Source organism: Astyanax mexicanus, chromosome 3 (genome assembly GCF_023375975.1).
Source record: "Astyanax mexicanus isolate ESR-SI-001 chromosome 3, AstMex3_surface, whole genome shotgun sequence".
Lineage (NCBI taxonomy): Eukaryota > Metazoa > Chordata > Actinopteri > Characiformes > Acestrorhamphidae > Astyanax > Astyanax mexicanus.
This window is the reverse complement of record NC_064410.1, coordinates 7,407,584-7,421,689: the sequence shown is the minus strand read 5'-3', so window position 1 is coordinate 7,421,689 and position 14,106 is coordinate 7,407,584. Positions and strand designations below refer to the sequence as shown.

Here is a 14,106-nt window from a genome sequence, read left to right as displayed (position 1 = left end):
GTAACTTGATAGAACATTTTGAGGCTCTGTAAAACTTGCATACAGTTTAAAAAAAAATGCATTATGTTTTTTAATAATGCGTCTGATAACTAATAACTTAACACCTCAATCTCTCTCTTGTTTTCTCTCTCTCTCTCTCTCTCTTTCTCTTTCTCTCTCTCAGCCACCAGTTCTGCTCACCTGGAGGATCTGGCGTATCTGGATGAACAGAGACAGGCCCCGCTGCGGACCTCACTGCGAATGCCCCGCCAGAACTCGGGGGCGGGACGTGTTGGGCAGGACCTGAGAGGTGTGTGTGTGTGTGTGTGTGTGTCTTTGTTCCACAATGATTGCTTACCTCCAGTCTAGGGTTGTCACGATACTAGAATTTCGACTTCGATACCGATACCAACTGTAGTATCATGATTCTCGATACCAAAACAATACTTAGAAGAAGAAAAAAACACAGCAATAAAATTGTCTGTTCATGAAGTTAATACACGTATATACAGGGGTTGGACAATGAAACTGAAACACCTGTCACCTGTCACATAGTGTGGGAGGTTTCATGGCTAAACTAGAGCAGCCTGGTGGCCAATCTTCATTAATTGCACATTATTGCACCAGTAAGAGCGTTAAGAGTGTGGAAGTTCAATTAGCAGGGTAAGAGCACAGTTCTGCTCTAAATATTGCAATGGGGGACATACCAGAGTTCAAAAGAGGATAAATCGTTGCTACACGTCTTGCTGGAGCATCTGTGACCAAGACAGCAAGTCTTTGTGATGTATCAAGAGCCACAGTATCCAGGGTAATGTCAGCATACCACCAAGAAGGACGAAACACATCCAACAGGATTAACTGTGGACGCTGTAAGAGGAAGCTGTCTGAAAGGGATGTTCGGGTGCTAACCCGGATTGTATCCAAAAAACATAAAACCACGGCTGATCAAATCACGGCAGAATTCAATGTGCACCTCAACTCTCCTGTTCCCACCAGAACTGTCCGTCACCACAATAAATCATTGTGGTCTAAAACCAGGTGTTTCAGTTTCATTGTACAACCCCTGTATATTTTTACATATACTTGGTTACTTTATTATCTCATGTTTGCTTCTGCTTGAGTTTTCGGCTTATTAATAAATCAAATGTACCTTTGCACACATTGATTCCCTTTTGTTACAGGACTGATCTGTGGCTTTAATGGAGTCAGTGGAGATATTTCCTCCAGATTATACTAATCTAGACCTCCCCTCCCCCCAGTCTAATTAGAATTAAGCGTGATGAAGATGGTGTTGATTACTGCTGCGGTGAGGAGGCCCTGCTTATGCTTATGCTTATGAATATTCAAGCTGTTTGATGACGTGCTGGAGAACGCAGAGGATTACAGTAATGAATGTTAAGTATGCATTATGTGGATTAATCCAGGGATTAATGGAACATTTCATACAACGGTTTAATGGCATGCATATGATGAGGAGGAGGATTATCGTAATGAATATTAACTCTTTCAGACTTGAATGTAGAATCCAGTGATGTAAAAAAAAAAAAAAAAAAAAAAAAGGAAAAGAAGACTCTACTATAAAATCTATGTATAGCAAATAAATCCAATTAACCAAAATATTAAATCGTTTTTTTAATGTATATTTCCATTGCATTTTGGAAGTCTGTATGAAATATTTTTTTATATTATAAATTGACCTTTTTATTTCATAAATCATATCTAAACAGATTAAATAATAAGCATTCATTAAAAGGTGTTCTAAATCCCATTAAATTAGTACAATTTAGCTCTTACTTTGCCTTAATGGCTCTAGTACTACTGTTTTTCCAGTGCAGGGATGATTTATGAAATAAAAAGGTCAATTTAAATAAAATAAAAAAAGTTAAGTACAAGTTTTTCAATGGGAAGTTACTGTTTCATTGCTTTATAAACTTGTTCATTGGCTGGTTTATGGTCTATTCTAATGGAGAACAGCTCTCAAGTAGTGTTAATATTGTTATGTGCAACAAAACATTTAAAAATAAAGGAAATACATGATGTCCATTGTAATGGATGCAGGATCTGAAAGGGTTAAGGCTGTAAGGTGAATAATAACCATGATAATAATGATAATAATGATAATATTAATAATAATTCCAGTTCAGGAACCTCGTATCTGCAGCCCCACTGACCGTTTCATTCATTTAAAATCAGATATATGCAGTAAACAGCAGAGGAAGGAAGAAGGAGAGCAGCTGTATAAAGAATGAAAGAATAAAGCTCCTCCCGAGCCGTTATCTGTAGCGATGACAGAGACTAGGTGAGGGATGTGTGGGTTATTTCCACTATTTCAGGCTGGATTTTGTTTCCCTCTGAATCGAACACTCGCAGGCTTAGAGACGCCTCTCAGAGCCGCTGATCCGTGACATTTCACACTGCAGCGCGGGCTTGCGTAAGCCTCACGCTTTCATCTCACTTCCTGTAGACTTTACCTCCCTCTACTGGTGAGGAAAAGATACTGATACACTGTTATTTTACACCTGTTTCATTTATGTGCTTTAATATTGTTAAACCACCAAACTAAAAATCAGCATCTGTAGTGCTGTAGCTGGTGGAGACATACCCTATAAGACTTGCAGCTGTAATTGCATTAAAAAAGGTGGTTCCACAAGGTATTGACTCAGGGGGCTGAATACTTTTGCACGCCACACTGTTTTAGTTTTTTTTATTTGTAAAAAGTGTTTTGAATCGTGCATCATTTTCTTTCCACTTCACAACTGTACACCACTTTGTGTTGGTCTTTCACATTAAATTCCAGTTTAAATATATTTGTTTGTGGTTGTAATGTGAAAAATATGGAAAAGTTCAAGGGGTATGAATACTTTTGCATAGTATACTTTTTGTATAGCATCCTCCATAATTATTGGCACCCCTAGTTAAAATATGTTACAAATAGCCTAAAAAAGCCTTAAAATAAATGTGTTTTTATTGCATAAGCATAATCTCACTTAAAAAAATAAAAAAAGCAACCTTCAACTCAAGTGAATGGGAAAAAAAAAGCTGAAGATGGGTTGTGTCACTGGGTCTTCCAACAAGACAATGATCCTAAACATGTGGCCAAATCTGCTCAAGGGGTATTTTTTTTCCCACCATATAAAAGGCTCTTGAATTAAAGCTTAATTTTTCTCTTTTTTGCATTGTTGTCCTATTTTATAACAACAACAACAAAAAAAAAATATATATATATATAATAGAAGCCAAAGAACACTTCTTAACCAGGGGTGCCAATAATTACGGAGGGTGCTGTACTGGACGGACTTTGAATGAAATATATTTTTGTATTAAATACTACTGTAACATTTTTAAAGGGCTCGTTTTAGGAAAAAGTAAATTTTCTCACTTTTTTAAGTATAAAAGTAAAAGTATTATAAAGGGAAAAATAGCATTGAAAAAAACAAAAGCTTAGGCCAAGCCACAGGAGCCTATAGTGCACTAGGAGTATTTTTTAACCCATAGTGGTATTTAAATGAGCCACAAGACAGCCACAAGACAGCCAATCAAAACAAAGATCATTAGCATACGTTACAAAAAGCATAGTAATAAAAAAAACAATGTTTGACTGTTTGAAGAAGAACTTTACTGATTAAAGCAACACTCCAGATCTCTATAGTGTAATAAATCTGTATTATATATTTGATGACAACAAATAGAAAACCATTTGAATCCTTTGCTTTGTTCACACTACAGGTAAAAATCTGATTTTTTTTATTTATCCACATTTTACAATAAGTGCTCATATTTCAGTGTTACTGTTTAAGTGATATTTGTAGTAATGATACAGATATCCTTGATTATCTGTGGTTATGGATTGTATGCTGTATACAGATACCCAAATCTGAGTGCGGTTGTTTTTTTCCTACGTTTCCCACAATGCAGTGCGCTTCGCCCCGTACCGTCCGCCGGACATTGCCCTGAAGCCCCTGCTGTTTGAGGTGCCCAGCCTGACGAGCGAGACCGTATTCACAGGGCGTGAATGGCTCTTTCAGGAGGTGGACCTCCATCTCCGGGGCAGCGACCCGACCAACCGCGGCGTCATCATCGCGGGCAACGTGGGTTTCGGCAAGACGGCCATCATCTCCCGCCTGGTGGCGCTCAGCTGCCATGGCAACCGCATTAGGCAGATCGCCTCGGACAGCCCGCATTCTTCACCAAAACGTGAGTGTAACTGTGTGTGTGTGTTTGTGTTATTTGAAGAGTTATTATCATTTTAATGTGAGAAAATATCAAATATTCCGTAATTTAGAGTTTACACACAGGATTGCACAGAGTGGTTTAAGTAAAATACAAGATTAAATCATTTAAAAAGTTTGTAGAACCTTGATGTGTAAATAAATTTTATATCAAAAGAAAAGATTTCCTTGAGGGTCTTTAAAAAGTCCAGTGGATTAAGGTGATGCTATTATTATTATTATACTGCTTGGCATCAGCAGCCGGAGTCTGAGCGTAAACAATAGGCCATGCTCTTTCTGTGAGTGTGTAAATGGCGCTCTCTCCCCACATTACTTACCTTTCTTCTTCTTTATTACTTCTCTGTTCTCCCTCTCTAATTCTCTAAAGAAGAGTTGATAACACTTGGTCACAAATTACAGTACTTTGAATATTTGAATAATTACCGCATTTTTCGGACTATGAGATGCATCGGATTATAAGGCCCATTTTAAGTGACACTAGTAACCCTGCGTTCACACTGGAACGCGACGAGTCGCTTGTGTCGCCCAGCGTTTGTCGCTTGTGGGCGTGTCAAGCTCAACGCCCGCGTTTATCATGGTCCAGCCTCCGACAAGAAAAAAGGCACAAAAAAGGAATCGCTTGGCCACTTTATTCTCCAGCTATAACTCCCAAACTTGCTGGACTCTTGTGCGTTTCTGTGATTTAACTGCGCTGGAAACGCAGCCGTTCCCACAGACTGATGTGGGTCCACCCCGTTCAACAGAAAGAACCGGGAAAGAAACTAGAAATTCAGAGGACGTCGAACCGCCTTGTTTGTGATTGGTCCAAAGAAAAGCTAGGAGCCAATCGGGTTAGAATGTCGCTTCACCGCGTCATAACTCATTTGCATGGAGTTGAGAAAAATTCATCTCCGTGTCGCTTGTCGCTCTGTCGCTCTGTCGCTTTGTCGCCTCTCGCGTGTCGCGGCGACAAATCGCGCCCTGCCATAGGAAATGAATGGTCGCCTGTCGCTTTGTCGCTTTCCAGTGTGAACGCAGGGTTAGGATGCCTACATTGAAGTGAGCAAGGCTGTCGCCATGTTTCCTAATTTCCTTATGTTTTCTAATAGAGAAGCTGGAGAAAGCGCCTAAATAAACTGTAATTCTTATTAAAAAAAAACAAAAAAACATTTCTTTCAAAATCAAACGAGTGCTGGATGTTAGTCTACACAGAAAACTGTTAATTTGGTTGAACAAAGCACTTCCGTTTATTTACAGTAAGCTTAGATTTGGTTAGCAGCTAATGGTAATACTGCTGCAGCCAGCCTTAGTGCTGGAGAAACTTCACTGAAAACCTTAATACCTGACTGATGTTAAGTGTGTCTTATAGTGCGAAAAATATGGTACTGTGAGATAAAAGATAAATGTCAGATAATTTTTTCAGTAACGTTCTGGTAATTGTGCTGCTCGCAAAAGAAGATTTTTACAGTGTTGTAATCAGTGATATCAAATTACAGTTCTGTGCTTGGACAAAGATAACAATCCCACTATAAATGCTTACCCTGATCAAATCCAGCTAAAATCCAACTAAACCAACCCAGTCCAATGAATCTTTGGGCTTTAGGTGAAAAAGTGCTCAAACAGGGAAGATAAGGCAACAATAGGCTAGTATGAGTACACTGTAAGCCTTTAAAAGCTTTTTCACAGTAATACATGTTTTTTTATGGAATCAAAACTAGTTATTGTTCAGCAGAACTTCAAAAATCCTGTTCAAACCCCGTTATATAAACTCTCTCTCTTTCTTTCTCTGTGTGTGTTTCTCAGATTCTGACACTCTCCCACACACTCAGCCACAGTCAGCTCACGGTACGCTGATGGGGGGCAGCAGTTGCCCCGGCACTCCGGAGATGAGGAGACGTCAGGAGGAGGTGATCAGGAGACTGGCCTCTCAAGTAAGAACCCTCATTATCATGCACATGCTCACACACACACACTTTACTGGTTACAGACGAGTGTAGAAACACTTAACAGGCTTAATGCACTTTACGGTACCACTTTAAAATAAGACTACCTTTATAAAGGATTTATAAATGTTTTACAATTAGTTTATTAATGGTTACTAATTAGGTTGTAAATGCCTTAAAAATCATTAATAATCAGTTATAACACATACGTAGAAAGGGCAACAATGACCTGTTGTTTGGCAATTAGTGAACCCACAGCCATTTATACTGTTGCCCTTTTACATATATGTGTTATAACTGATTATTAATTATTTTTAAGGCATTTACAACCTAATTAGTAACCATTAATAAACTAATTGTAATTAACCATTTATAAACCCTTTATAAATGTAGTCTTATTTTAAAGTGGTACCCACTTTACATTACAGGCCTATTAAACATCATGTGCATTTGCTTTGAGTACAATATCTGTCTGAATCTTTACAGACACACTTTCTACTGGTAGTCAGGTGGGCATAATTAAGGTGCAGCAACTGGTGTAACAGATGCAGATGTTCAGGTGCACACACAGATTTTACGATCTCCGTAAGAAGAAAACATTGCTCATCAAGTGGGACGTTTTGTAGAAAGTATGCCTAGGCTAGAGGGGTATATAAAGCCCCCCCAGTACTGAGCTGTGTTCTCTGGAGTCTCCGAGCTCTATTCAACACCTTCTCAAGTTTAAATCATCCTACTAAATCTGGATTTGCCTAACCAAAAGGTGTTTGACTCTTAAAATAAAGCCAAATAACGTATTTTTCGTACTGTAAGGCGCACCGGATCATAAGGCACATTATGCAACACTAGTAAAGAACAGGGGTGTCACCATGTTTTATAGTTCTTATAGTTCAGCAGGTCGCTAGCACTTGTTAGCACAATTTCCGATTCATTAGAGATACAAAAATAACCAACGCGTTTCAGCACTCAGGCCTTCAACAGGGTTAAAAGACAAAAGTTAATAACATTTCAGCTTTTAAAACACACATGATTACAAAACAACCAATGGAAACGCTCAAAGTACTGAAGGTCACATGATCAGCTAATGAGAGTCTGACAGCTTAATTCCACAGAGGAACTACTTCCACCTAAAACTTCTTAAAAATAAAATAAAATAAAAAAACAGACACTCTTATCGCAAAATCCTCATTCATACATTCAGGAAATAAACTTTTAAGGTAAGAAATATTTTTTTTTTCTACAGGCCGATAATACTCACCTCTGAAAGGCGAAAGAGCTAGCGCTTAGCACGGTTAGTGGGTAATGCTAATGCTGCTCCAGCAGTGCTAGCCGGGGTTAATAGCATTCTACAGGCCGATAATACTCACCTCTGACTGGCGAAAGACACCTTCAGCCTCACTCACAAGATTGCACCTTACAACATATATACAGCTCTGGGAAAAAAAAAAAAAGACCACTTCAGTTTCTGAATCAGTTTCTCTGATTTTGCTGTTTATAGGTATATATTTGAGTAGAATGAGCATTGTTGTTTTATTCTATAAACTACAGACAACGTTTATCCCAAATTCCAAACAAAAACATTGTCATTTAGAGCATTTATTTGCAGAAAATGAGAAATGTCTGAAATAACAAAAAAAAGATGCAGAACTTTCAGCTTTCAGACCTCAAATAATGCAGAGAAAACAAGTTTATATTCATAAAGTTTTAAGAGTTCAGAATAAATAATCAATATTTGGTGGGATAACCCTGATGGTTTTTAATCACAGTTTTTTTTTTTTCATGCATCTTGGCATCATGTTCTCCTCCACCAGTCTTACACACTGCTTTTGGATAACTTTATGCCTGCACTCCTGGTACAAAAATTTAAGCAGTTCAGTTTGGTTTGTTGGTTTGTGATCATCCATCTTTCTCTTGATTATATTCCAGAGGTTTTCAATTTGGTAAAATCAAGGAAACTCATCATTTTTAGGTGGTCTCTTATTTTTTTTTACAGAGCTGTAGGTGTGGGAATTTCAAACAGGAAATAAAACAGATTATAATACAACTCTAGAAGATCATTTATTTACAGGATTATCTTTTTCTCTGTGTGTGTGAGAGAGGCAGTTACACTCTGGTGTGTGATAGTTTCTCTTTCTCTCGTTGGGCTCTTTGAAGCAGAAAGCTTTATTGCAGCTCTGTTTCCTTATCAAATATTTATGGCTGTGGAGCCTCTTGGCTCAGCCATTAGATACCCTCAGAGCTGTGCATACTTAATTCTGACATTTCTCTCTCTCTCTCTCTCTCTCACACACACACACACACACACACACACACACACTGTGAGAGACATGTATAACACACTCCATTATGATAGAGATTCAGCCAGCAGAAGCTTCCAAACCCTTGCAAAAAGGCCATAAATACAATTAGTGATGTTTGTACCCATTATTACTGCCCTGCTGAGATAGACCTGTTACCTCCACTCTGAAATATAACCATGTGTTTGAGCTCTGTTTCTTCTATTAGTGTGTAATAGTTAGTAAGTAATGATATACGTATATTATATATGAGTGCATCTCAAAAATTGAGAATATCATTGAAAAGTTACTTTATTTCAGTAATTCAGTTAAAAATTAGTTAATAAACTCCTATATTATATAGATGTATTACACAAAGAGTGATCAATTGTAAGCGTTTATTTTTTTTATATTTTTATTGTTGATGATTATCATGGCTTACACACAATAAAAACCCAAAAATCAGTGTATCAGAAAATTAGAATATTATATAAGACCAATTGGAACTTAAGGAAGTGTGGGCAGTGTGCCAAATCCTGCTGGAAAATGAAATCCGCATCTTCATAAAAGTTGTCAGATGCAGAGGGAAGCATGAAGTGCTGTGAGATTTTGCGGGAAAACGAAACTGCACTGACTTTAGACTTGATAATAAAACACAGTGGATCAACACCAGCAGATGACAGACATGTCTCTCCAAACCATCACTGATCATCAGTAAATTATTTTGCATTTCATTTGTAAATCAAGGGAGCAGAGTCTGGAGGAAGAGTGGAGAGACACACAGTCCAAACTGTTTTAGGTCTAGTGTGAAGTTTCCACCAATCAGTGATGGTTTGGAGAGACATGTCTGTCATCTGCTGGTGCCTTAAATTAGCTGAAGGGGTACCTGGAAACTTTTGTACCTATATAATATAGTTGTGTTAAATATGTGTATATATATATATATATATATTTTTTTCTCTCTCTGTTTTTGTGTGCAGGTGGTGGCGTATCATTACTGTCAGGCAGATAACGCATACACATGCCTCGTGCCGGAGTTTGTACACAACATCGCGGCTCTGCTGTGCCGAGCTCCTCAGATGCAGGCCTACCGAGAACTGCTGCTACGACAGCCCCACCTGCAGAGCCTGCTCAGCCTGCGCTCCTGCGTCCAGGAGCCAATGACGGCCTTCCGCAGAGGACTGCTGGAGCCTCTTCACCTACTACACCGAGGTACACTCATTTACACACTCACACTTAATCAGCGGCATCGCTAGCCATTCTGGTGCCCTAAGCACAGATACAAGGGTACTGAAAAAAGACAAGTGTGCATGTTGTGTGCAAGACAAGTGTGCATGTGTCTACAAATATGAACATCGTACACCTCATTATACACCCTGCACAAGGCACGTCACGATGCTCGTTGCTATCTTACACCCCATCAACAGTCTGTTTTCACGCCTCGCATCCGCATCGTTACAATAGCATCAGATTTTATTAATACATCTACACTGACGGCCGTAGTGGAACTAAGGTGTGTTCAGATAAATGTCTGGCGTGTTTCTATCTCGGCGGCGGGAAATACAGGTGCATCACTGACTGATTAAAACCCTGACAACAGTCAACAGTCAGCCGCCCAATCCTAACAATCCTAGCCACGCAGGAGCACCATGTGCATTATTTGAGGTTTAAAAGCTCTAAAAAATGTTTTGTTATTTCAGCCATTTCTTATTTTCTGCAAATAAATGCTCTAAATGACAATATTTTTATTTAGAATTTGGGAGAAATGTTGTCTGTAGTTTATAGAATAAAAAACAATAATGTTTATTTTACTCAAACATATATTTATAAATAGCAGAATCAGAGAAACTGATTCAGAAACTGAAGTGCTCTCTGTATATTAAAATATTTCTTTGCTTGTCTCCTTAACAAAATATCTGTTCTGCAGAGAATTTTGAAACTGTTGCAATGGTGTACATAATTTAGCTCTAGACAAGAAACTGTGTGATATCTGTAGTATATATCCTTTTTTTCCTTCCATAAAATATAAAAGCTATAGAACTTTCATCTTCGCTTATCGAACACCACGTTTTGGGTGTAGACAGCAAAGATAACTGTGTCGGAAAAAGCGTGCCTGTTTAAAATCAAGAGCCCTGTAGGTCTCTTGCCCTATTTTTTTTTTACGTCATCACAGATTGATTTGGGACGGGTCTGTAAACTCTATTTTTTATATTTAGGATTTGATACAAACATTCTGTTCAGTTAATATTAATATTATTATGATAGTTTTTCATGAGCCTAATGTGTGTAGGTGATCCATATGGGCGGAGCGTGATCACACCTTCTGCATGGCATGGTGATGTGTAAATATGTTGATATATATATATATATATGTGTGTATGTGTGTTTTACAGAGAGGAAGGTGGCGTGTGATGAGGATCTGATCATTTTGATTGATGGACTGAATGAGGCAGAGTTCCATAAGCCGGATTACGGGGACACCATTGTCTCGTTTCTGTGTAAAACTATGGAGCGATTCCCTCCCTGGCTCAAGCTGGTGGTGACGGTCAGGACGTCTCTACAGGTCAGTCTTTCCTGAGTCTCATTGGCTCTTAAAGTCATAGTTTGTAGACCCTGTTTCTTTATTAAATACATAATAGCTTGCGTAGCTCTTTCTCACTTTTCTCTCACATCTCAGGATGTGACACGTCCGTTGCCGTTCCACCGGATCTCTCTGGACCGCCTGGATGAAAGTGACGCCATCGACTCGGACCTGCAGGGCTACATCCTGCACCGGCTGCACTCCAGCCAGGAGATCCAGAACAACGTGGCTCTGAACGGGAAGCTGGACAACGCCGCCTTTGGAAAGCTCAGCGCCCACCTGAAGGGCCTGAGCCGTGGCTCCTACCTCTACCTGAAGCTCACACTGGACCTCATCGAGAAGGGCTACCTGGTGCTCAAGAGCTCCAGCTATAAGGTTGTTAGATTAGCATGGCTAATTTACAGCAGTTGGACAATGAAACTGAAACACCTGTAACTTTAGTGTGGGAGGTTTCATCATGGCTAAATTGGAGCAGCCTGGTGTTCAATCTTCATTAACTGCACATTGCACCATGAAGGTTCAAAAAGCAGGGTAAGAGCACAGTTCTGCTTAAAATATTGCAATGCACACAACATTATGGGTGACATACCAGAGTTCAAAAGAGGACAAATTGTTGGTGCACATCTTGCTGGAGCATCTGGGACCAAGACAGCAAGTCTTTGTGATGCATCAAGAGCCACGATATCCAGGGTAATGTCAGCATGTCACCACCAAGAAGAACCAACCACATCCAACAGGATTAACTGTGGACGCTGTAAGAGGAAGCTGTCTGAAAGGGATGTTCGGGTGCTAACCCGGATTGTATCCAAAAAAACATAAAACCACAGATGCCCAAATCACGTCAGAATTCAATGTGCACCTCAACTCTCCTGTTTCCACCAGAACTGTCCGATTGGACAATACATTATTGTGGTCTAAAACCAGGTGTTTCAGTTTCATTGTCCAACCCCTGTATATGTTAATTATATCAGAGTAGAACGTGCAGGGGCTCATGTGTTCTTCTATATTTGCATCAGGTGGTGCCGGTGAGCCTGGCGGAGGTGTACCTGCTGCAGCTGAACATGCGCTTCCCTACGCAGTCGTCGTTCGAGCGGGCGCTGCCTCTGCTGAACGTGGCCGTGGCCTCGCTCCACCCACTGACGGACGAGCAGGCGTACGAGGCGGTGAACGCCGGGGCCGTGTGGGGCCCTGCGCTCGATTGGGAAGACTTCCAGCAGCGCGCAGACCACCTCTCTCCATTCCTGGTGAAGAGACGGGATGGAACCCGCATGTTCGTGCATCCGTCCTTCAGGGAGTGGCTGATCTGGAGGGAGGACGGAGAGAAAACCAAGTTCCTCTGTGACCCCAGGTTTGTGTTTTCTCTGGTTTAAAGCTCCCAGAAAATAAACTGTATGCCCATATAAGGCCTGTATGGGTGGCGTAACGGTGCCTAGCGCGAATTTTGTACAGTGGTTCAAATGTTCCAAAATCCATACTGGGCCCCGTTACGAAAATATTACGATACTGTGATTCTGCAATATTCTTTATACAGGTGCAACTCAAAAATGTTATTGAAAAGTATATTGAAAAGTAACTTTATTTTTGTTATTCAGTTCAAAATGTAAAACTCATTTATTATATAGTTGTAATACACACAGAGTTATTTATTGTAAGTGTTTATTTATTTTATTGTTGATGATTATGTCTTACAGCCAATGAAAACCCAAAAATCAGTGTCTCAAAAAATGTGAATATTGTATAAGACCAATTGGTGCTTTTGGCAGTGTGTGTGGGCAGTGTCCAGTCCTGCTGGAAAATGAAAGCCAGATCTCTATAAAAGTTGTCAGATGCAGAGGGAAGCATGAAGTGCTGTAAGATTTTGCGGGAAAATGAAACTGCACTGACTTTATACTGACTTGATAATAAAACACAGTGGATCAACACCAGCAGATGACAGACATGTCTCTCCAAAGCATCACTGATTGGTGGAAACTTCACACTAGACCTCAAGCAGTTTGGACTGTGTGTCTCTCCACTCTTCCTCCAGACTCTGGACCCTTGATTTACAAATGAAATGTAAAATTTACTGATGATCAGTGATGGTTCTTCTTCAGTGCACTGCTTTCCTGGAAAATCTTACAGGATATAATACTCCTAAATAAGCAAATGCCAGGAATTATGGATTGTGGGCTGTAATGATGAGTCCCACTAGTCCCATTCAAAGCCCATGTCCGTCTAAAACCCATCTAGCCCATTTACTTCTCATTTTAGGACCACATGGGTATGATGGCAGAGGTTCTCTGTATCTCCCAATCTCAGGTTCTTTATAAGATAAATAAAAAAGAAAAATATGTACAAGGAATCCCTGAGCCTGAGACATGTTTGTGTCTTTTCTTCTGTAGGAGTGGCCACACACTGCTGGCCTTCTGGTTCTCGCGGCAGGAGGGCAAGCTGAACCGGCAGCAGACCATCGAGCTGGGCCACCACATCCTCAAAGCACACATCTTCAAGGTATACACACACCAGTGGCGGATGCTGGTCTTTCAAGGAGGGGAAGCTCAATTTCGGCCTACATCTTAACATATGTAGTTTTATTTATACGTAAATTCTACTCTCCCTGACATTTTTTTTTTTAGGCTAGTGTGAAGTGTGTCCGTCTGTGAGTGCTTTGTGAGGGGCTCAGCAGCACCCGCTGGACAGACACTGTGATAGAAAAGAGTGATAGAAGTCAGAAAGAGTAACAGAAGTCAGTCTCCAAACACAAGCAGCTACAGAAAAGCACCAGAAATAGAAGCTTGATTTGTTGCTAGTCGTTTTTAATAAAGAAAATGCCGCTATAAGGATTAGGAAAGTCTCCGGTTCAGCTCAGAACAGAATGAGAATTCTCCCTTCACAGATTTTTACACTAAAAGATCGCTGATTCGCTCATTTCGCTGTCAATCAAAAAGGGACTCCGCCTCAGACAGATCATCCAATCATCATGCAGAAGCTGAGCGTCCGGGCCGGCCGAGGCCAGCCCACTGCTCCATAGACCCCCAGAGACGCTGAGCGTCCGATGGGCGGGACAAAGCCCAGCATTTATCCAATGACTCGTCTCGTTTCGCCGCGCGCTTTGCTCCGCTGTTGAAGTCTGTGCACTGTTT

At 40.2% G+C, this 14,106-nt stretch overlaps 1 protein-coding gene across 3 annotated transcripts in view; it reads left to right on the top strand.

Annotated features, from left to right (window-relative positions):
• The window catches only part of tanc2a (tetratricopeptide repeat, ankyrin repeat and coiled-coil containing 2a), a 251,531-nt gene that overhangs the window by 216,996 nt on the left and 20,429 nt on the right, over positions 1-14,106 (top strand). For all 3 annotated transcript variants that reach the window (XM_049476082.1, XM_049476083.1, XM_049476084.1), the window contains 8 exons: positions 164-289; positions 3,895-4,173; positions 5,991-6,118; positions 9,384-9,615; positions 10,797-10,966; positions 11,081-11,359; positions 12,001-12,332; positions 13,366-13,474. In XM_049476082.1, coding sequence (XP_049332039.1) covers positions 164-289; positions 3,895-4,173; positions 5,991-6,118; positions 9,384-9,615; positions 10,797-10,966; positions 11,081-11,359; positions 12,001-12,332; positions 13,366-13,474 — 1,655 coding nt within the window. The remainder of the gene's footprint in view (positions 1-163; positions 290-3,894; positions 4,174-5,990; positions 6,119-9,383; positions 9,616-10,796; positions 10,967-11,080; positions 11,360-12,000; positions 12,333-13,365; positions 13,475-14,106) is intronic.